This window comes from Oncorhynchus nerka, linkage group LG2, assembly GCF_034236695.1.
Source record: "Oncorhynchus nerka isolate Pitt River linkage group LG2, Oner_Uvic_2.0, whole genome shotgun sequence".
Lineage (NCBI taxonomy): Eukaryota > Metazoa > Chordata > Actinopteri > Salmoniformes > Salmonidae > Oncorhynchus > Oncorhynchus nerka.
Window position 1 is genome coordinate 70,331,129 of NC_088397.1, and position 24,032 is coordinate 70,355,160.

Consider the following 24,032-nt stretch of genomic DNA (forward strand, 5'->3'; position numbering starts at 1 on the left):
TATTTTAAAGGAGAAATAGAGAAATGTGCAGGTGTATAAAATATTTCATCTTACAACATGTTATCTTATCACATCAATGATGTATTATCAAACTGCACATGAATAGACCAACAAACAATTAAAGATAAAAAAAAAGAAAGGCACTTATTTGTAAACATTTTAAAACAAGACATTGAGACTGCGATATAGGATATGCATACATGGGCAATGCACATTGTTATAAAAAGCTTGATAATACAAGACTTGAAATGAGATCCAGTGGGCATATAGTGCCTTTTATGATGCTATATTGGAACACCATTAGACAAATATATACTTTGTGTTTATAAAACAATACACAGCCAGGGAATTCTACGAAACTATAACACAGTAATATTTGCAGTGGGCATTGCGTCGTAATTAAAACAGGACAGAACCAAAAGAGGCAAATCGGATAAAGGACATTGATTTTGTCAAACCACAAGAAATGATCTTCTCATTGTCTTAGTTCCACTGTTTTTATCACCATCTCTATGCAATTGGCCAATAATTTTGTTCAACCATCACTGGTGAACAGTCTGTAACATTAGGGTTACCTGTACTGTACATGGTTCTATACATTCTATTTCTAACTTCAACATAGAAAATGTTCCTATAGTACAGGCCAGCTGAGTACACCTTAGTATTGCACATTTATTAGTAAAGGAGATGTGGTAAAAAAAAAGTTTTTTTTACATTTGATGTCACTTCCTCTTTTAGGGACTACATAGTACTGGTGAGAGGCTCAGAAACTGTGCAGCAGAGCTGATAATATAAATGTCCAACTAAGATTGAGAGGCAAATGAACATGGATAAATGCAATTTGATATGCAGTCATAGGAGGGACTGCTGGGAGCTTTGACCATGTTCATTTGACCATGTGTTCTCAGAAATGATCTGTGCTTTGTGCAAACAGACATTTGGCCTCCGCCTCTTTTAATCGCTTTGGCCTAGTGTGATCGCACTGCCTGAAAGACCAATGTGATGTCACTTCCTGTTTGTGTCCTCAGATTGGCAGCATTTGCCAAGAACTTCATAACCCCACACCACGTGTTCAATTGGCCTTAGTTTCTAGCCTACTGGGATAACTGCTGAGTGTAAACACCGAGGTGGGACAGCGCAGTCTGTATATCAACATCATTTCATTTATTTTCATAATATCAAATAAACCCACGAAAATGTGGAAAGGTACAGACCGTACAGTAAGTGTATTTTATCTGGCTGTCCAGTAGTGCCGAGTTGACAAAAACATGTAGGGAAGTGATAACTTTAAGAGAAGTTAATCTTATTGTAGTGTGTTTTTCTCCCATTGATCTACATACATTGAGTATACAAAATATTAAGAACACCTGCTCTTTCCATGACATAACTTGACCAGTTGGGTGGGTGTTTTGTACACTCAGTGTATTTGTCCCTTATCATTCCTTTAACTCATTTGCATGCTACACTTCTCTCTTTTACACTCCTTTCTTTTCTCTGGAAAATCTCTTTAAACTTCCCTCCTCCCTCAGATGTGAGCTTGCTTCTCTTCTCCCACATCCTTCCTCAGTTTCCACAGCAATGGGCAGGGCTGGTCTGGGTAGGCTGTCTGAGGTCCACTGGAGGTCCTCCTCGAACCCCAGCACTGCCAGCTACTCCACCCAGTGGCTCACTCTTGGGCAGTTTCTTGGCTAGAAAAAAAGAGAGACAACAAATCATGGTACTGTATACCACTTAGAACAATTATAGTATGTGTTGCTTATAGTTGAGATGGCAATGGTATACACAAGGAGACCGCTGCTCATATTTGGGTGTACAGCGAGGTTTTATCACCCTCTTGTGGATACAGAGGGACATTATCCCTTAGATGTGTCAAGGTAAGGAGTAAACTATCCATAGCAAAAACAAATGCTCTGTTAGGAATTGTGTTATGATTAGTTTTGACTGATAACGAGTACATAACATTAAATATGGAAGCCCTCGAGAAAGAAAGTCAGTGACATCTCCAACAGCCCATTTCAACACTATGAATTTGGATGATGGCGTGTCAGATGTGACTCACCTATGGCCAGGAAGAGGTTGTTGACATTCATGGCTGTCTTGGCAGAGGTCTCCATGAAGAGAAGACTGTTGTCAGCAGCATAACCCTGACCATCCTGAAAAAACACAACAGACATACAGACCTGCTACACACACACACATCACTGCACAAGCATTTGGCCATTATCTCACTATCTTGGGTGTGAGGTATACACACAGGAGCCTACCGTATACTCCACCGCTCTGTTAGCAGACCAATCGGCTTTGTTGCCCGCTAAGGCTATCACCATGTTTGTACTGGCCTGTTTCTGGAGCTCGCTCACCCAGGCTTTGGCTCGTACAAAGGTCTCCTATCCAGAGCAGAAAATAAAGATCAGATATGGCCAGAAGGAACAGGGAAGATATACTAGCCTGAAATGCATGTCCTTCTCAAACATCTGGCTCAAACCTGTGCCCATGTGGTATAGTGTAAATGTAGGATATTGCGAAATTTCTGGCGAGAATAATTAACTGACGCTAATTAAAGACTTCACTACATATGAGTGGAAAAAGTGAGAGGAAGAGATAGGAGTCATTGTGCAGGAAGGAGATGGGCTGGACAGGAGGATTGTGAGAGGGGATGAGAGCGAGAGCGAGATAAAGGGGTAGATGGAGCATTTGATAAAGGAGAGAGATATGTTATCATCTAAGATGTACATACTGTGTTGGTAATGTCATAGACCACTATGGCTGCCTGAGCTCCTCTGTAGTACATAGGTGCCAGGCTGTGGTAGCGTTCCTGACCAGCCGTGTCCCAGATCTCAAACTTCACCATGGCACTGTCCACACTCACCATCTGAGTCAGAAAGGCCGCTGAGAGAAGGCGAACATGGGAGATGCTTTAGCCTACAAAATAGTAGTGAGCGGAGTTAACGGATACGTAAATTGATGAAAAAGATAACCTTGTGGGTCAGATAGAAAAGAACGATAGAGGAAAAGTGTGCAAAATGTGAAAAAGTCTCTGTGGAAAATGTTAACATATGGACAAACAGAAAGGAGGAGGTCAGATGACCAGATGTAAAATATGACCTGAAGAAGAAGTCATATTGGTCTACAGAGGAGAGTATTCTGGTGTATGGTTGGTACTCTACCCCCAATGGTGCTCTCCCCGAAGTCCTGGTACTGGCCTTTGACAAACTGCAGCAGCAGGCTGGACTTCCCCACTGATGTCTCCCCCAGTAGAACCAATTTAAACTGGCTCACCTTACTGGACTGGGGCTGGCCACTGGGTCGGGATGGGCGCCCTGCCATCGGGGCTGTGTATCCGTGAGGGGGTTGTTGGGGAAATTGAGGGTGGGGGGTGTTGAGAGTGGGGGGACAGAAGGAAAAGGAGGTTCAAGTGACAGCTGGAGAGAGGAGCAGTGTGCGGGGGGGGGGGGGGGGTACCGCTCTCAAGGACAATGGAACACGTCTGCCAGATGAAAAATGGAAATCTATAAGACAAAAAATACAAAAAAACAACAGATGTATCCCAGAATCTGGACTTTTATCATAATGGCAACCTGTCACACAATCACCCGTGAAACACATATTAAATCAAAATATATCTACACTCTAGTTTGCATGCTGCTGTAATCAGTTTTAATCTAGGGAATAGCCACTAGTATTTAGGAAGCATTAAAAGTCTGGGCTACTTACTAAAACCTGATTTATAAAACCATCTCTTATTTGTTAGCCTACAACTGAACAATGAGTGAAAATAAAATAATTCAATAGCATCAATAATTACGTGGCAAATGTAGCAGACAATAACTTTCAAAACAGACTTTCTCTTCTCATCTTTTTCTGCAACACTGAGTTGACCATTAGGCTTATAGGTACCTCCGCCTGCCCTCGCCTCAAAGACTAATTTACGTTGACTATAGGCCCCACGTCGGCCGCGGAGTCCAGGTTGGCTACCCCGCAACAATGTAACATGTTACTTACTATTCCCTACTAGGAATAGGCCTACAGATGGTTGATTGACATAAAGCCTATATGCTATACATATTTAATAACCATTTAATAAGTTATCAATCCCTCCCCCACTTCTGCAGTCCACTCATTAGTGATAAACCCCATTCCTGTCCCTAGGTCATATACCGCAAGTCAACACGACCCCGTCCGTAAGGAATCTGTCGACAGCGCCCCAAAGTGGTCACATCAGAGCGTCGTTCCACACAGAATAACTTCAGATTTTGTTTGTTTTAAATTCCGTTGCGACTATACCTGGCAAATGTTGCTGTTTATCCTTTGTCTTTTTAGTTGAGATACAGTCTGCGTTGTCCCATCTCGTAATTCCGGTGTTTTGGGGCGGTAACAGATTGACAGCTTTTTACCCAATTGTCTACTGGTAAAAGTCTATCCTTCCTCCACAGAAACTTTCGGGGAAGAGATGCAAAGTAGTCTCGTCCTCCAGAGTAGTGTTCTGAAATGAAACCCCCAGTACAAAACTCCTATGGTCGAGGCAGTGAAGGTTTTGGTGGGCAAAAATGATCAAATGCTCTACAATAGAATAGATCTGAGCAGAATATAATAAAATATCTATCAACTCTTATTCGCATCATAAACGTTTGTCCTTTGAAACAGTTCTCAAAATGCTATCACTTAATAGTGAACGAAAATGCTAGAACAGAATAGGACTACGTCTGAGCATAATAAAATAGAAGAGCTACGCAAAATAGAGCTGAGCAAAGAATAGAATAGGCTAGATATGAGCAGAATAGAGCTGAGGAGAAAAAAATGTATAATATAATTGCTTCTTTTTGTCTTTTGACATCAGTTGAAACTAAAAATGTAAGTCCTTAATTTGTTTGTTATGATGTGGTAAGACAGTTGTAATAAACTCATAAAGGCATTAAAGGGGCAATATGCGTTTAACAAATTACAAAGTGGACACCCCACCACTGTTCTGGTAAACAGCTGCCGGCTGGGACTGGAGAAATGTAACCACTCTCAAATCATGGGCAGAGCTATGGATAAAAGGGCAGACCATCCATGATATTAAATTATAGTTTTAACCATGTTTTGATTCTCTACAGGGTTGGCTTACACTTACATTGTTTTCAAACAAATGAACAAGTTTATATTTTGGGTTCTGATGGCCTGCAACAGTAGAACTAAGCTTATGAGGCATCTTGAAATTATATTCTTTAAGAATCAATGGGTACACTACTGGTCAAATGTTTTAGAACACCTACTTTCTTTTTCTTTTTTTTTCTTTCTTTTTTTTACTATTTTCTACATTGTAGAATAATAGTGAAGGCATCAAAACTGTTAAATAACACATGGAATCATGTAGTAACCAAAAAAGTGTTAAACAAATCTAAATATATTTCACCCTTTGTCTTGATAACAGCTTTGCACACTCTTAGCATTTTCTCAACCAGCTTCACCTGGAATGCTTTTCCAACAGTCTTGAAGGAATTCCCACATATGCTGAGCACTTGTTAACTGCTCTTCCTTCACTTTGCGGTCCGACTCATCCCAAACCATGTCCATTTGGTTGAGGTCGGGGGACTGTGGAGGCCAGGTCATTTGATGCAGCACTCCATCACTCTCATTCTTGGTAAAATAGCCCTTACACAGCCTGGACGTGTGTTGGGTCATTGTCCTGTTGAAAAACAAATGATAGTCCCACTAAGCCCAAACCAGATTGGATGGCATATCGCTGCAGAATGCTGTGGTAGCCATGCTGGTTATGTGTGCCTTGAATTCAAAATAAATCACAGACAGTGTCAGGAGCAAGCACCCCCCACACAATAGCATCTCCTCCTCCATGCTTCACAGTGGGAAATACACATGCAGAGATCATCCGTTCACCCACACCGTGTCTCACAAAGACACCAAACACCAAACATCTCAAATTTGGACTCCATACCAAAGGACAAATTTCCACCGATCTAATGTCCATTGCTCGTGTTTCTTGGCCCAAGCAAGTCTCTTCTTCTTATTGGTGTCCTTTACTAGTGTTTTCTTGCAGCAATTTGACCATGAAGGCCTGATTCAGACAGTCCCCTCTGAACAGTTGATGTTGAGATGTCTGTTACTTGAACTCTGTGAAGCATTTATTTGGGCTGCAATTTCTGAGGCTGGTAACTCTAATGAACTTATCCTCTGCAGCAGAAATAACTCTGGGTCTTCCTTTCCTGTGGCGGTCCTCATGAGAGCCAGTGTCATTATCGCGCTTGATGGTTTTTACGACTGCACTTGAAGAAACTTGAAATGTTCCATATTGACTGACCTTCATGCCTTAAAGTGATGATGTACTGTCGTTTCTCTTTGCTTATTTCAGCTGTTCTTGCCATAAAATGGACTTGGTCTTTTACCAAATACGGCTATCTTCTGTAAACAAAACCATTCTTTGGTTTTGTTTAACTGGCCACTGTCATTTAACTTTGGTATTTAACTTCAGATGCCTACCTAGCATATTTGTAAATTAACATGTACAATGATGTCAGGACAGTGTAATGCACTGTAGTAGCACAATGTCCTAATTTCCTGAAGTCAGGTATTTTTAGGCCTTAGACAAGTGTTGACCCTGTCGCTCTGAGAGGAAGCCAGAATACAGTGTATCTGTTTCCTGTTTACGGAACCTTGGGACATCTGTCCTACTTATGGAAATCACCATTATAAACATCAACCACTACTCACATTGGATACTGTGAAAGACTGCTACTGTGTCCATCACAGCCTTACTGTGTTGCAAACCTTGGTACTGATAATATTTGAAATAATAACAAATATTTTAGCTGTGCTTCATTTGATCTTGCCTGTTGCAATGGAACAATAGAAAAGTCTTAAAAGGTAAAAACCCTGCTCACCTGGCACTCCAGGCAGGCTCAAAGCTTTTAAAAGATTTCAAATATTATTTGAACTGAGGTCTGCTGTGATGTTGGTGTGTCGGAGCCTGTTCTCTTTTACGTCACATGAGGTGACCTTAACAAAAACATCTCAGGACTGTCCCATTTAGACTCAGGACTGTCCAATTTAGACTCAGGACATATTGCATGCTGGACCTGTTGTTAACAGTTGTTGTGAAAGTAAGCGGTATCTGGGAAGTTGATGTACTTCCCTTGTTTTTATTCCCTTGAGGTTGATTAGACACATATACTGGGTAGTGTTTATTAGTGGTTATTCTGGAGATGAAAGGATGCAGGATGGGAATAAGTGTGTCCTGTTATTGTATGGGGAAAATGCCATTAGGGACTAACTAGCCCAGTGGAGGCTGCTGTCTGCTGTCAATGGAGTGATATCAACCACATGGAAACCACGTCTTTGATGTGTTTGATGCCATTCCATTGTCTCCATTCCAGACATTATTATGAGCCGTCCTCCCCTCAGCAGCCTCCACTGGACTAGCCATAATAAAAACCTTATCCTACCTCTTATATCTCCTCCATTTCTAACTCTCTCAAAGCAGTCAAGGGATGTAGCAAACTCCCTTGAGGCTTGAGTAGGTTCATAATGTACATGATATACAATTGTGCATCTACATCAAATCGAATTTTATTTGTCACATGCACCGAATACAACAGGTGTAGGTAGATCTTACAGTGAAATGCTTACTTACGAGCCCCTAACCAACAATGTAGTTTTAAAAAATACGGATAAGAATAAGAAATAAAAGTAACAAGTAATTTAGAGCAGCAGTAAAATAACAATAGCGAGACAATATAAAAAAGGGGGTACCGGTACAGAGTCAATGTGCAGGGACACCGGTTAGTTGAGGTAGTATGTACATATAGGTAGAGTTATTAAAGTGACTATGCATAGATGATAACAACAGAGAGTAGCAGTGGTGTAAAAGAAGGGGGGCAATGCAAATAGTCTGGGTAGCCATTTGATTAGATGTTCAGGAGTCTTATGGCTTGGGGGTAGAAGCTGTTTCGAAGCCTCTTGGACCTAGACTTGGTGCTTCGATACCACTTGCCGTGCGGGAGCAGAGAGAACAGTCTATGACGAGGGTGGCTGGAGTCTTTGACCATTTTTAGGGCCTCCCTCTGACACCGCCTGGTATAGCGGTCCTGGATGGCAGGAAGCTTGGCCCCAGTAATGTACTGGGCCGTTCACACTACCTTCTGTAGTGCCTTGCAGTCAAAGGCCAAGCACTTGCCATACCAGGCAGTGATTTGACCAGTCAGGATGCTCTTGATGGTGCAGCTTTAGAACCTTTTGAGGATCTGAGGACCCATGCCAAATCTTTTCAGTCTCCTGAGGGGGAATAGGTTTTGTTGTGCCCTCTTCACCTGTCTTGGTAATCCGTCTGGCCCTGCGGCCTTGTGAATGTTGACCTGTTTAAAGGTCTTACTCACGTCGGATGCGGAGATCATGATCACACAGTCTCCTGGAACAGCTGGTGCTCCCATGCATGTTTCAGTTTTATTTGCCTCGAAGCGAGCATAGAAGTAGTTTAGCTCATCTGGTAGGCTTGTGTCACTGGGCAGCTCGCGGCTGTGCTTCCCTTTGTAGTCTCTAATGGTTTGCAAGCCCTGCCACATCCAACGGACGTCAGAGCCAGTGTAGTACGATTCGATTTTTGTCCTGTATTGACGCTTTTCCAGTTCGATGGTTTGTTGGAGGGCATAGCAGCATTTCTTATAAGCTTCCGGGTTAGAGTCCTGCTCCTTGAAAGCGGTAGCTCTAGCCTTTAGCTCAGTGCGGATGCTGCCTGTAATCTATGGCTTCTGGTTGGGGTTTGTACATACTGTCACTGTGGGGACGACGTCATCGATGCACTTATTGATGAAGCCAATTACTGATGTGGTGTACTCCTTAATGCCATCAGAGGAATTCCGGAATATATTCCAGTCTGTGCTAGCAAAACAGTTCTGTAGCTTAGCATCTGCTTCATCTGACCACTTTTTTATTGATCTAGTCACTGGTGCTCCTGCTTTGATTTTTGCTTGTAAGCAGGAATCAGTAGGATAGAATTATGGTCAGATTTGCCAAATAGAGGGCGAGGGAGAGCTTTGTATGCGTCTCTGTGTGTGGAGAAAGGTGGTCCAGAATTTTTTCTCTGTTTGCACATTTAACATGCTGATAGAAATTTGGTAAAATGGATTAAGTTTCCCTGCATTAAAGTCCCCGGCTACTAGGAGCGCCACCTCTGGGTGAGCATTTTCTTGTTTGATTATGGTGGAATACAGCTCATTCAGTGATGTCTTAGTGTCAGGCTCTGACTGTGGTGGTATGTAGGTATGTAAACAGCTATGAAAAATACAGATGAAAACGCTTTAGGTAGGTAGTGTGGTCTACAGCTTGTCATGAGACACTCTACCTGAGGTGAGCAATAGCTTGAGACTTCCTTAGATATCGTGCACCCGCTGCTATTTACGAAAATACATAGTCCACCACCCCTTGTCTTAATAGATGCCGCTGTTCTATCCTGCCGGTACAGCGTATAACCAGCCAGCTGTATGTTGATAGTGTCATCGTTCAGCCACAACTCTGTAATTCATAAGATATTACAGTTTTTAATGTCCCGTTGGTAGTTTAAATCATCTGCGTAGGTCATCGATATTATTCTCCAAAGATTGCAGGTTTGGTAGCAGAATGGAAGGAAGTGGGGGTTTATTTGATTGCCTATGAATTCTTAGAAGGCAGCCCGCCCTTCGGCCCCTTTATCGCTGCCTCCCCTTCGCGCAAATCATGGGGATCTGGGCCTGTTCCCGAGAAAGCAGTATATCCTTCCGTCATGCTCGTCAGACTCGTGAAAGGAAAAAAAGGATTCTGCCAGTCCGTGGTGAGTAATCGCAGTCCTGATGTCTAGAAGTTATTTCCGGTTATAAGAGTCGGAAGCAGCAACATTATGTACAAAATAAGTAAAAAAATAAGTTACAAACAACGCAAATAAACAAAAACAAAAAAACACAATCAGTTGGGGACACGTAAAACATCTGCCTTCCTCTCCAGTGCCAATTTAGTTCTATATGTGCACAGGGTCAAATGATCAAACCACAGACTTCTATTTGTCAAAAGTACACCAACGTTCAAAAATTTGGGGTCACTCAGAAATGTCCTTGTTTTTGAAAGAAAAGCACATTTTCTGTCTATTAAAATAACATAAAATTGATCAAAAATACAGTGTAGATATTGTTAATGTTGTAAATGACAATTGTTGCTGGAAACGGCTGATTTTTTATGGAATATCTACGTAGGCGTGCAGAGGCCCATTATCAGCAACCATCACTCCTGTGTTCCAATGGCACATTGTGTTAGCTAATCCAAGTTTATCATTTTAAAACGGCTAATTGATCATTAAAAACCCTTTTGGAATTATGTTAGCATAGCTAGTAGTACCCGCAAAACACCAGTCTCAACGTCAACAGTGAAGAGGTGACTCCGGGATGCTGGCCTTCTAGGCAGAGTACCTCTGTCCAGTGTCTGTTCTTTTGCCCATCTTAATCTTTTCTTTTTATTGGCCAGTCTGAGATATGGCTTTTTCTTTGCAACTCTGCCTAGAAGGCCAGCATCCCGGAGTCGGTTTTCTAATGATCAATTAGCCTTTTAAAATGATAAACTTGGATTAGCTAACACAACATGCCATTGGAACACAGGTGTGATGGTTGCTGATAATGGGCCTCTGTACTGTTTCCAGCTACAATAGTCATTTACAAAAGTAACAATGTCTACACTGTATTTCTGATCAATTTGCTGTCATTTTAATGGACTTTTTAAAATATATTTTTTAATGAGGACATTTCTGAGTGACCCAAAACTTTTGAACGGTAGTGTATGTCTGGAGGTTAGACACAGGGAATTACCTGGTAAAACAGATAATTACATAGTGAGAAATAAATCACAATGACTGGAGCACAGGACTTTCTTAGCATTTACCCCTCTTGGATATCATCTCAAAGGGGACAAAATAGTATAGTATAGGCTAGTATGCTTTATAGCAGGCTGTAATAGAGTGTACATATAGTATAGTATAGGCTAGTATGCTTTATAGTAGGCTGTAATAGAGTGTACATATAGTATAGGCTAGTATGCTTTATAGTAGGCTGTAATAGAGTGTACATATAGTATAGTATAGGCTAGTATGCTTTATAGTAGGCTGTAATAGAGTGTACATATAGTATAGTATAGGCTAGTATGCTTTATAGTAGGCTGTAATAGAGTGTACATATAGTATAGTATAGGCTAGTATGCTTTATAGTAGGCTGTAATAGAGTGTACATATAGTATAGTATAGGCTAGTATGCTTTATAGTAGGCTGTAATAGAGTGTACATATAGTATAGTATAGGCTAGTATGCTTTATAGTAGGCTGTAATAGAGTGTACATATAGTATAGGCTAGTATGCTTTATAGTAGGCTGTAATAGAGTGTACATATAGTATAGGCTAGTATGCTTTATAGTAGGCTGTAATAGAGTGTACATATAGTATAGGCTAGTATGCTTTATAGTAGGCTGTAATAGAGTGTACATATAGTATAGTATAGGCTAGTATGCTTTATAGTAGGCTGTAATAGAGTGTACATATAGTATAGTATAGGCTAGTATGCTTTATAGTAGGCTGTAATAGAGTGTACATATAGTATAGTATAGGCTAGTATGCTTTATAGTAGGCTGTAATAGAGTGTACATATAGTATAGGCTAGTATGCTTTATAGTAGGCTGTAATAGAGTGTACATATAGTATAGTATAGGCTAGTATGCTTTATAGTAGGCTGTAATAGAGTGTACATATAGTATAGGCTAGTATGCTTTATAGTAGGCTGTAATAGAGTGTACATATAGTATAGGATAGTAGTCATGAATTTAGTATAACAACATAATATTGCCACGGGATGTACTGTACATTTTTTTTTTTAAATGGACTAAGATGGTTACTTTTGGTTACTTTTCAAAATAAGATAAGGACCACACGGACATTGGCTGCCCCAATGAGAGCGCGGGGACTCGGAGGCGAGAGCAATATAAAGCCATGACATCACATTTCCTGACTACGGCTTCCAAATGCGAAAAAATCTCGGAGAGTGACTTTTTTCAAGCTTGCTCCGTCCGAGTAAAATAATGAATGCAGCTTATTTTATAAGCAATACGGATTCTCTCTTGACTTAAATATGCATTTTAAGACGTGCCCTATTTAACGTTGGTTCTACATTACTGTCCGTGTCTCTCCCTATGCACCATTTTTCTAGGTAAGTGAATGTTATTTTCACCACCGTGTACCGATGTGCTGTTTAGAAAAATACTTGCGAGTACGGTCGTGGGACAAACCTTTGACTGGGTATTTAATGTAATGAACGTTGCAAACAATGGTGTGCAAACAGGTTTGTAGTAGACTACCGATACTCCCATGTACTTGGCGGTGCCTGTCGTACGCGGTGGCTATATGTAAACACAATGAACCGTTAACTGTTATATGTGACGTTCATGTCGCTGCATTAATTTAAACGTGGGCATGAAACCGGTTAGTCAGCGAACACGAATTATCGCGCCCAGACGGTCACGATATTATCCCAAATTAAAATCTTGCTATGTATTGGACATCACCTAATATTTGTTTCAATAACAAAATACCTATTAAATACCTAAACATGTAGCATTTGCTATAGCCTAAGTGCATGTAAGTGCCAGTATTGATAGGATACTGGCTGTCATTAGTAATAAGTCGTTTGCTGTTTTTTTCTTCTTTTTGGAACATGATACAAACGTGATCATTTTCTGAGGCTATATAACATGAAGGACTACATGGGTGGCTGTTAGTCTAGTTGTTAGAGCGTTGGGCCAGTAACGGAAAGGTTGCTAGAAATCGAATCCGGAGCTGACAAGGTAAACATCTGTCGTTCTGCCCCTGAACAAGGCAGTTAAGCCACTGTTCCTAGGCTGTCATTGTAAATGAGAATTTGTTCTTAACTGACTTGCCTAGTTAAATAAATAAAAATATATAGGGCACAACATCTGCTCAAACTACCAGCCTTGATTCTCTCTACAGTTAGTACTCTAAGGCATGCCACATTTTACAAGTGTATCTGCCTTTACTTACACAGCTACATTCTTACACTGAACAAAAATATCAATGCAACATGTGAAGTGTTGGTCCCGTGTTTCATCAGCTGAAATAAAAGATCCCAGAAATGTTCCATACGTTCAAAGTTTATTTCTCTCAAATTTTTGTTCACAAGTTTGTTTACATCCCTGTTAGTGAGCATTTCTCATTTGCCAAGATAATCCATCCACCTGACAGGTGTGGAATATCAAGAAGCTGATTAAAATACATGATCATTACACAGGTGCACCTTGTGCGGGGGACAAAAAGTACAAATGTTTGGTTTTGTCACACAATGTCACAGATGACAAGTTAAGGAGCGTGCACTTGACATCCTGAATGCAGGAATGTACACCGGAGCTGTTGCCAGATAATTTTGTATTAATTTCTCTACCATAAGCCGCCTCCCCACCGTCATTTTAGAGAATTTGGCAGTACATCCAACCTGCCTCTCAATCGCAGATCAGGTGTAACCATGCCTGCTCAGGACCTCTACATCTGGCTTCTTCACCTGCGGGATCGTCTGAGACCAGCCACCCGGACAGCTGATGAAACTGTGGGTTTGGACAACCTGAAGAATTTCTGCACAAACGTCAGAAACCGTCTCAGGGAAGCTCATCTGCGTGCTTATTGTCTTCACCAGGGTCTTGACCCGACTGCAATTTGGCGTCATAACCGACTTCATTGGGCAAATGCTCACCTTCTATGGTAGAGGTCGACCGATTTTATGATTTTTCAACGCCGATAACGATTATTGGAGGACCAAAAAAAGCAGAAAGTGATTAATCGGCAGATTTTTATATATATTTGTAGTAATGACAATTACAACAATACTGAATGAACACTTATTTTAACTTAATATAATATATAAATAAAATCAATTTAGTCTCAAATAAACAATGAAATATGTTGAATTTGGTTTAAATAATGCAAAAACAGTGTTGGAGAAGAAAGTTAAAATGCAGCATGTGCCATGTAAAATAAAAAAGAAGCTAACGTTTAAGCTCCTTGCTCAGAACATGAGAACATATGAAAGCTGGTGGTAGTTATTATAGGACTATTTCTCTCTATACCATTTGTATTTCATATACCTTTGACTATTGGATGTTCTAATAGATACTTTAGTATTGCCAGCCTAATCTCGGGAGTTGATAGGCTTGAAGTCATTAACAGTGTAATGCTTGAAGCACAGCAAAGAGTTGCTGGCAAATGCAGGAAAGTGCTGTTTGAATGAATGCTTTCGAGCCTGCTGCTGCCTATCACCGCTCAGCCAGATTGCTCTATCAAATCATAGACTTAATTATAATAACACACAGAAATACGAGCCTTAGGTCATTAATAGGGTCAAATCCGTAAACAAAACGTTTATTCTTTCAGTGAAATCCGGAACTTCAATGTTTTGTCATAATCATGTACAATTCTGGCAAATTAATTACGTTCTTTGTTAGGAAGAAATGGTCTTCACACAGTTTGCAACGAGCCAGGAGGCCCAAACTGCTGCATATTCCCTGACTCTGCTTGCACAGACCGCAAGAGAAGTGACACAATTACCCTAGTTAAAATAAATAAATTAATAAACAGGCAGTTAACAGGCAATATTAACTAAATATGCAGGTTTAAAAATATATACTTGTGTATTGATTTTAAGAAAGGCATTGATGTTTATGGTTAGGTACATATTGGTGCAAAGCCAGTGCTTTTTTTTCGCAAATGCGCTTGCTAAATCACCCGTTTGGCAAAGTAGGCTGTGATTCAATGATAAATTAACAGACACCGCATCGATTATATGCAACGCAGGACAAGCTAGAAAAACTAGTAACATCCTCAACCATGTGTAGTTAACTAGTGATTATGTTAAGATAAGTTTAATGCTAGCTAGCACCTTACCATGGCACCTTGCTGCACTTGCATTACAGGCCTGCCACGCAGTCTCCTCGTAGAGTGCAATGTAATCGGCCAAAATTGGTGTCCAAAAATGCAGATTACCGATTTTTATGAAAACTTGAAATCGGCCCTAAATAATCAGCCATGCCGATTTTAAATCTGTCGACCTCAATTCTATGGCCACTGGCAGGCTGGAGAAGTGTGCTCTTGACGGATGAAGGCCGGTTTCAACTGCACCAGGCAGACGGTGTAGTGTGGGCGAGCGGTTTTCTGATGTCAACATTGTGAACAGAGTGCCCATGGTGGGGGTATGGGCAGGCATAAGCTATGGTCAATGAACACAATTGCATTTTATCAATGGCAATTTGAATGCACAGATGCTGTGATGAGATCTTGAAGCCCATTATTGTGCCATTCATCCGCCACCGTTCCCTCATGTTTCAGGATAAAGCACGGCCCCATGTCGCAAGGATCTGTACACAATTCCTGAAAGCTGAAAATGGCCCAGTTCTTCCAAGTCCTGCATACTCACCGGAAATGTCACCCATTGAGCATGATTAGGAACCTCTTGATCGATGGGTACGAAAGCATGTTCCAGTTCTCGCCAATATCCAGCAACTTCGCGCAGACATTGAGTGGGACAACATTCCACAGGCCACAATCAACAGTCTGATCAACTCTATGCAAAGGACTCTGATCAACTCTATGCGATGTGTTACGCTGTATGAGGCAAATGGTGGTCACACCAGATACTGGCTGGCTTTCTGATCCACGCCCCTAACTTAAAAAAAAGAAGATCTGTATTCCCAGTCATGTGAAATCCATAGATTAGGGCCTAGTTAATTTATTTAAATTGACTGACTGACTGATTTATCTGAAATGCAATTCAGTCAAATCTTTGGAATTGTTGCGTTTATATTTTTGTTCAGTATAGAAAAAGGTTCTATCTAGAACCAAAAAGGGTTCTTTGGTTGTCCCCATAGGAGAACCCTTTGAATAACCCCTTTTGGTTCCAGGTAGAATCCTTTTGTTTCCAGGTAGATCCTTTTGGGTTACACCTGACAGGTGTGGCATATCAAGAAGCTGATTAAAACCTGTTGTGACTAGGGGGCAGTATTTTCATTTTTGGAAAAATAACGTTCCCGTAGTAAACGGGATATTTTGTCAGGACAAGATGCTAGAATATACATATAATTGACAGCTTAGGATATAAAACACTCTAAAGTTTACAAAACTGTAAAAATATTTTCTGTGAGTATAAAAGAACTAATATTGCAGGCGAAAGCCTGAGAAAAATCCAATCCGGAAGTGACTCATGTTTTGAAAGCTCTGCGTTCCGATGCGTCCCTATTGAGCAGTGAATAGGCTATCAACCAGATGACTTTTTCTACGTATTCCCCAAGGTGTCTACAGCATTGTGACATAGTTTTACGCCTTTATGTTGAAGAATACCCGTAAGTGGCTACATTGTGTAAGTGGTCACCTGATGGCTCTCAGAGTGATTCTCGCGTAAAATAGAGGTAGCCATTTTTCCTTTCGCTCCTACATTTTTTTTCAATGAGTCTTACACGAAGAATATACTGTTGGACCCGGGTCAGGCCCAAATCCCTGTCATTCGCACGAAGAAAATACAGTGATACAGGGGGAGCAGAGCCGGGTGCCTGGTGAGAATTCGTTGTTGAGTGGGTAACCCGCCTCTACCATTCGTTCTATTTGCCAACGTGCAATCACTGGAGAATGAACTGGATGAGCTCCGTTTAAGACTATCCTACTAACGGGACATTAAAACCGTAATATGGTTAACTAAAGCAGAAAGTGTCAGTGACTCACTCAATACGGAAGTGGTCAGATGACGTGGATGCTACACTACCGGACTGTTTTGCTAGTACAGACTGGAATATGTTCCGGGATTCATCCAATTGTATTGAGAAGTAAACCAAATCAAATTTATTTATATAGCCCTTCGTACATCAGCTGATATCTAGCTACAAGACCATGGTGCTTGCCTACGGAGCTGTGAGGGGAACGGCACCTCAGTACCTCCAGGCTCTGATCAGGCTCTACACCCAAACAAGGGCACTGCGTTCATCCACCTCTGGCCTGCTCGCCTCCCTACCACTGAGGAAGTACAGTTCCCGCGCAGCCCAGTCAAAACTGTTCGCTGCTCTGGCCCCCCAATGGTGGAACAAACTCCCTCACGACGCCAGGACAGCGGAGTCAATCACCACCTTCCGGAGACACCTGAAACCCCACCTCTTTCAGGAATACCTAGGATAGGATAAAGTAATCCTTCTCACCCCCCCCCTTAAAAGATTTAGATGCACTATTGTAAAGTGGCTGTTCCACTGGATGTCTTAAGGTGAACGCACCAATTTGTAAGTCGCTCTGGATAAGAGCGTCTGCTAAATGACTTAAATGTAAATGTAAATCTCAAAGTGCTGTACAGAAACCCAGCCTAAAACTCCAAACCGCAAGCAATGCAGGTGTAGAAGCACGGTGGCTAGGAAAAACTCCCTAGAAAGGCCAAAACCTAGGAAGAAACCTAGAGAGGAACCAGGCTATGTGGGGTGGCCAGTCCTCTTCTGGCTGTGCCGGGTGGAGATTATAACAGAACATGGCCAAGATGTTCAAATGTTCATAAATGACCAGAATGGTCAAATAATAATAATAATAATCACAGGCAGAACAGGTGAAACTGGAGCAGCAGCACGGCCAGGTGGACTGGGGACAGCAAGGAGTCATCATGTCAGGTAGTCCTGAGGCATGGTCCTAGGGCTCAGGTCCTCCGAGAGAGCGAGAATTAGACAGAGCATACTTAAATTCACACAGGACACCGGATAGGACCGGAGAAGTACTCCAGATACAACAAACTGACCCTAGCCCCCCGACACAAACTACTGTAGCATAAATACTGGAGGCTGAGACCGGAGGGGTCAGGAGACACTGTGGCCCCATCCGATGACATCAAACCACCTCAGTCACTGGCGTCATCAATAAGTACATCGACAACGTCGTCCCCAGAGGGACCGTACGTACATATCCCAACCAGAATCCATGGATTACAGGCAACATCTGCACCGAGCTAAAGGCTAGTGCTGCCGCTTTCAAGGAATAGGACTCTAATCCGGATGCTCATAAGAAATCCTGCTATATGCCCTCTGACAAACCATCAAACAGGCAAAGCGTCAACACAAGACTAAGATTAAATCCTACTACACCGGTTCTGATGCTCATCGGATGTGGCAGGGCTCGCAAACTATTAGACTACAAAGGGAGACCCAGCCATGTGCTGCCCAGAGACGCAAGCCTACCAGACTGGCTAAATGCCTTTTTTATGCTTGCTTCGAGCAACACTGGTCCAGACGACTGTGATCACGCTCTCTGTAGCCGACGTGAGCAAGACCTTTTTAAACAGGTCAACATTCACAAGGCCGTGGGGCCAGACGGATTACCAGGACGTGTACTCAAAGCATGCTTGGACCAACTGGCAAGTGTCTTCACTGACATTTAAAAAATCTCCCTGACAGTCTGTAATACATACATGTTTCAAGCAGACACCCATAGTCCCTGTGCCCAAGAACACAAAGATAACCTTCCTAAATGACTACCGCCCCGTAGCACTCATGAAGTGCTTTGAAATGCTGGTCATGGTTCACATCAACACCATTACCCGGAAACTCTAGACCCACTCCAATTTCGCATTCCCGCCCCAACAGAATGCTGGTAATCGACTACAGCTCAGCGTTCAACACCATTGTGCCCACTAAGCTCATCTCTAAGCTAAGGGCCCTGGGACTAAACACCTCCCTCTGCAACTGGATCCTGGACTTCCTGACAGGCCACCCTCCAGGTGTAAAGGGTAGGCAACACATCTGCCACACTGATCCTCAACACGGGGGCCCCTCGGGGTGTGTGCTTAGTCACCTCCTGTACTCCCTGTTCACTCATGATTGCATGGCCAAGCACGACTCCAACACATTAAGTTTGCTGGCGACACAATGGTGGTAGATCTGATCACTGACAATGACGAGACAGCCTATAGGGAGGAGGTCAGAGACCTGGCAGTGTGGTGCCAGGACCGCAACCTGTCCCTCAACGTGAGCAAGACAGAGGAGCTGATCATGGACTACAGAAAAAGGAGGGCCGAATACCCCCCCCCCCTCCCATTCTCATCGACAGGGCTGTAGTGGAGTGGGTTGAGAGCTTCAAGTTCCTTGGTGTCCACGTCACCAACAAACTATCATGGTACAAACACACCAAGGCAGTCGTGAAGAGGGTACGACAATGCCTATTCCCTCTCAGGAGACTGAAAAGATTTGGCATGGGTCTCCAGATCCTCAAAAAGAGGATCGTGCGTGCGGCCCAGTACATCACTGGGGCCAAGCTTCCTGCCACCCAGGACCTCTATTCTAGGTGGTGTCGGAGGAAAGCCCAAAAAATTGTCAGACTCCAGTCACCCAAGTCATAGACTGTTCTCTCTGCTACCGCATGGCAAGCGGTACTGGCGTACCAAGTCCAAAGGCTCCTTAACAGTTTCTACCCCCAAGCCATAAGACTGCTGAACAATTAACAAATGGCCACCCGGACTATTTGTATTGACTATGCATAGTCACTTTACCCCTACCTACATGTATCAATTACCTTGTGTAACCTGTACCCCTGCACATTGGCTCGGTACTGGTAGCCCCTGTATATACAGTGCATTTGGGAAGTATTCATACCCCTTCACTTTTTCGCTACAGCTTTATTCTAAAATGGATTTAAAAAAAATAATTCTCAATATATGGGGTATTCTGTGTAATGAGAAAGTGGAAACAGAATTTGTAGAAAGTTTTGCAAAAACATCTGTCACATATTTTACTTAATTATTCAGACCTTTTGCTATGAGACTCAATTGAGTTCAGGTGCATCCTGTTTCCATTGTTTCTCCAACTTGATTTGAGTCCACCAAGACACACACCTGTCTATATAAGGTCCCACAGTTGGCAGTGCATGTCACAGCAACAAAAACAACAGGCCTTGAGGTCGGAGGAATTGTCCATAGAGCTCTGAGACAGGATTGTGTAGAAGCACAGATCTGGAGAAGGATACCAAACTATTTCTGCAGCATAGGTCCCCAAGAACACAGTGGCCTATCATTCTTAAATGGAAGAAGTTTGGAATCACCAATACTGTTGCTAGAGCTGGCCACCCGGCCAAACTGAGCAATCGGGAGAGAAGGGCCTTGGTCATTGAGGTGACCAAGAACCTGATGGTCAGTCTGCAGAGCTCCACTGTGGAGATGGTATTAAGATGATGGTACAGTAAGTACAAATGTAATTTTATTCAACATTCCAGCTTGTAGAAGACTATTTCCACTTTACATTTAATTGGATTGGTGTAGTCCTTTCTCTATTTGATCAAAAGCGGAGTAACTCAATTGGTGATCTTGTGCTTGCATACATTATACCTATATTGATATAAGAAGTTCATAAATGTATTTACTTTGATATTTGTGCCGCTGATTAACTAAGTTATACTTTTTTTTCTGAGAGTTGGCGTGCAACTACATTTCATAGACACTTTTAGATTCGCTAAGAGTGATTTACGTCTTGGTTTCATTAGTTCAACGAGAGGGCGTAGAGAGGAATTAACAATGTCCAAAAGTAATCCTTCTAGTCATGTAGTTACAGTAACTCAACCAGGGTTTCCGTTAGCTGGTAATAGCTGGCTTTTGTCAGATTAAAATAGAAAAGCTGATTTTTAAATAAAATTTGGTGCCAGCCAATTGTCCAGGAGAAGAAGAAAATCCCATTGCGAAATAATGCCTTTTAGCCTATTAATTGATGGGAATACTTTGTCATGTAGTGTATGTGGACACCTGCTCGCCGAACATCTCATTCCAAAATCATGACCATTAATATGGAGTTGATCCGTCCTTTGCTGCTATAACAGGCCTCCACTCTTCTGGGAAGGTTTTCCACTAGATGTTGGAACATTGCTGTGGGGACTTACTTCCATTTAGCAACAAGCATTCGTGAGGTCAAGCACTGATGTTGGGTGATTAGGCCTGGCTTGCAGTCTGCGTTCCAATTCTTCCCGAAGGTGTTCGACGGAGTTGAGGTCAGGGCTCTGTGTAGACAAGTCAAGTTCTTCCACACCGATCTCGACAAACCATTTTTGTATGGACCTCGCTTTGTGCACAGGGGCATTGTCATACTGAAACAGGAAAGGGCCTTCCCCAAACTGTTGCCACAAAGTTGGAAGCACATAATTGATTAGAATGTAATTGTATGCTGTAGCGTTAAGATTTCCCTTCACTGGAACTAAATTGCCTGAACCATGAAACAGCCTCAGACCATTATTCCTCCTCCACCAAACTTTACAGTTGGCACTATGCATTGGGGCAGATAGCGTTTTCCTGGCATCTGCCAAAGCCAGATTCGTCCGTCGGACTGCCAGATGGTGAAGCGTGATTCATCACTCCAGAGAACGCGTTTGCCCTGCTCCAGTCTAATGGCAGCGAGCTTTACACCACTCCAGCCAACGCTTTCATAATTCTCCTAACGAACAGTTCTTGTGCTGACATTGCTTCTAGAGGCAGTTTGGAACTCGGTAGTGAGTTGCAACCGAGGGCAGATTATTTTTACCCCCTACACACTTCAGTGGTCCTGTTCTGAGCTTGTGTGGTGTACCACTTCGCAGCTGAGCCGTTGTTGCTCCGACGTTTCTACTTCACAATAACACTTGCAGTTGACCGGTGCAGCTCTAGCAGGGCAGAAATGTGATGAACTGACTTGTTGGAAAGGTGGTATCTTATGACTGTGCCACGTTGAAAGTCACTGAGCTCTTCAGTAAAGCTGTTCTCTGCCAATGTTTGTCTATGGAGATTGCATGGCGGTGTGCTCAATTTTATACACCCATCAGCAACAGGTGTGACAAATACTTTTGTGTGTGTGTGTATATATACACTGTTCAAAAAAATAAAGGGAACACTTAAACAACACAATGTAACTCCAAGTCAATCACACTTCTGTGAAATCAAACTGTCCACTTAGGAAGCAACACTGATTGACAATAAATGTCACATGCTGTTGTGTAAATGGAATAGACAACAGGTGGAAATTATAGGCAATTAGCAAGACACCCCCAATAAAGGAGTGGTTCTGCAGGTGGGGACCACAGACCACTTCTCAGTTCCTATGCTTCCTGGCTGATGTTTTGGTCACTTTTGAATGCTGGCGGTGCTTTCACTGTAGTGGTAGCATGAGACTGAGTCTACAACTCACACAAGTGGCTCAGGTAAGGCAGCTCATCCAGGATGGCACATCAATGCGAGCTGTGGCAAGAAGGTTTGCTGTGTCTGTCAGCGTAGTGTCCAGAGCATGGAGGCGCTACTAGGAGACAGGCCAGTATATCAGGAGACGTGGAGGAGGCCGTAGGAAGGCAACAACCCAGCAGCAGGACCGCTACCTCCGCCTATGTGCAAGGAGGAGCACTGCCAGAGCTCTGCAAAATGACCTCCAGCAGGCCACAAATGTGCATGTGTCTGCTCAAACGGTCAGAAACAGACTCCATGAGGCTGGTATGAGGGCCCGACGTCCACAGGTGGGGGTTGTGCTTACAGCCCAACACCGTGCAGGACGTTTTTCATTTACCAGAGAACACCAAGATTGGCAAATTCGCCACTGGCGCCCTGTGCTCTTCACAGATGAAAGCAGGTTCACACTGAGCACATTTGACAGACGTGACAGTCTGGAGATGCCGTGGAGAACGTTCTGCTGCCTGCAACATCCTCCAGCATGACCGGTTTGGCGGTGGGTCAGTCATGGTGTGGGGTGGCATTTCTTTAGGCGGCCGCACAGCCCTCCATGTGCTCGCAAGAGGTAGCCTGACTGCCATTAGGTACCGAGATGAGATCCTCAGACCCCTTGTGAGACCATATGCTGGTGCGGTTGGCCCTGGGTTCCTCCTAATGCAAGACAATGCTAGACCTCATGTGGCTGGAGTGTGTCAGCAGTTCCTGCAAGAGGAAGGCATTGATGCTATGGACTGGCCCACCCGTTCGTTCCCCAGACCTGAATCCAATTGAGCACATCTGGGACATCATGTCTTGCTCCATCCACCAACGCCACGTTGCACCACAGACTGTCCAGGAGTTGGCGGATGCTTTAGTCCAGGTCTGGGAGGAAATCCCTCAGGAGACCATCCGCCACCTCATCAGGAGCATGCCCAGGCATTGTAGGGAGGTCATTCAGGCACGTGGAGGTCACACACACTACTGAGCCTCATTTTGACTTGTTTTAAGGACATTACATCAAAGTTGGATCAGCCTGTAGTGTGGTTTTCCACTTAAATTTTGAGTGTGACTCCAAATCCAGACCTCCATGGGTTGATAAATTTGATTTCCATTGATAATTTTTGTGTGATTTTGTTGTCAGCACAGCACATTCAACTATGTAAAGAAAAAAGTATTTAATCAGAATATTTCATTCATTCAGATCTAGGATGTGTTATTGTGGTGTTCCCTTTATTTTATTTTTTGAGCAGTGTATGTGTGTGTACCTTTTTTAACTGGTCATGCTTATTGGTATATAGGTTAATTTGCAAAATGTAATTAAGTGTGTGTGTGTGTGTGTGTGTGTGTGGGGTATGTATTTATCACACGCATACAGATACAGCGGCTTTGAGTGGAAAATCTGTCAGACCGCACAAGCTCTTGTTGCAGCATCTTCTGGTTCATTCAAGGCCGCTGGAAACTCTGGAAAAATACAAGGTCAAATCATGTCAATGATCTTCAGGTTGGAAGGTCGGCGCTCTAGAAAGAGGCTTGAGTTCCCGGGTTGGATGACTGCAATGACAACAAAAAATCCCAGTTGGCTCTTGTTTTTTCCCACGTGTCTTGAACGCTCTGAAGTCGGCGATTTACAAGTTCTGAGTTGTTTTGAATGCGGCATCAGCACATCGCACACCTTTTGCAATGAGCTGGAGGCAGTAGGCTATGCATTTTGAAAACGTATAGCCCACTTAATTGTTTGACACTTCAGTTTTTTTAATACATACTGTATTATGAGACATGTCTTACCTTGCTTCAAAGTAGCCTGTTTGATCTCTT

General features: G+C 42.7%; 1 protein-coding gene across 1 annotated transcript; it reads right to left on the bottom strand.

Moving 5' to 3' along the window:
* Nucleotides 1-60: 60 nt before the first annotated feature.
* LOC115141121 (ras-related protein Rab-5B-like) lies at nucleotides 61-4,463 on the bottom strand. Its single transcript, XM_029679784.2, has 6 exons — nucleotides 4,285-4,463; nucleotides 3,168-3,509; nucleotides 2,738-2,889; nucleotides 2,265-2,387; nucleotides 2,060-2,153; nucleotides 61-1,688 (listed from the first exon to the last, which is right to left on the bottom strand). The coding sequence occupies exons 2-6, from the start codon at nucleotides 3,325-3,327 to the stop codon at nucleotides 1,564-1,566; spliced, it is 654 nt and encodes a 217-aa protein (XP_029535644.1). The 5' UTR covers nucleotides 3,328-3,509; nucleotides 4,285-4,463; the 3' UTR covers nucleotides 61-1,563.
* Between the last annotated feature and the right edge of the window lie 19,569 nt (nucleotides 4,464-24,032).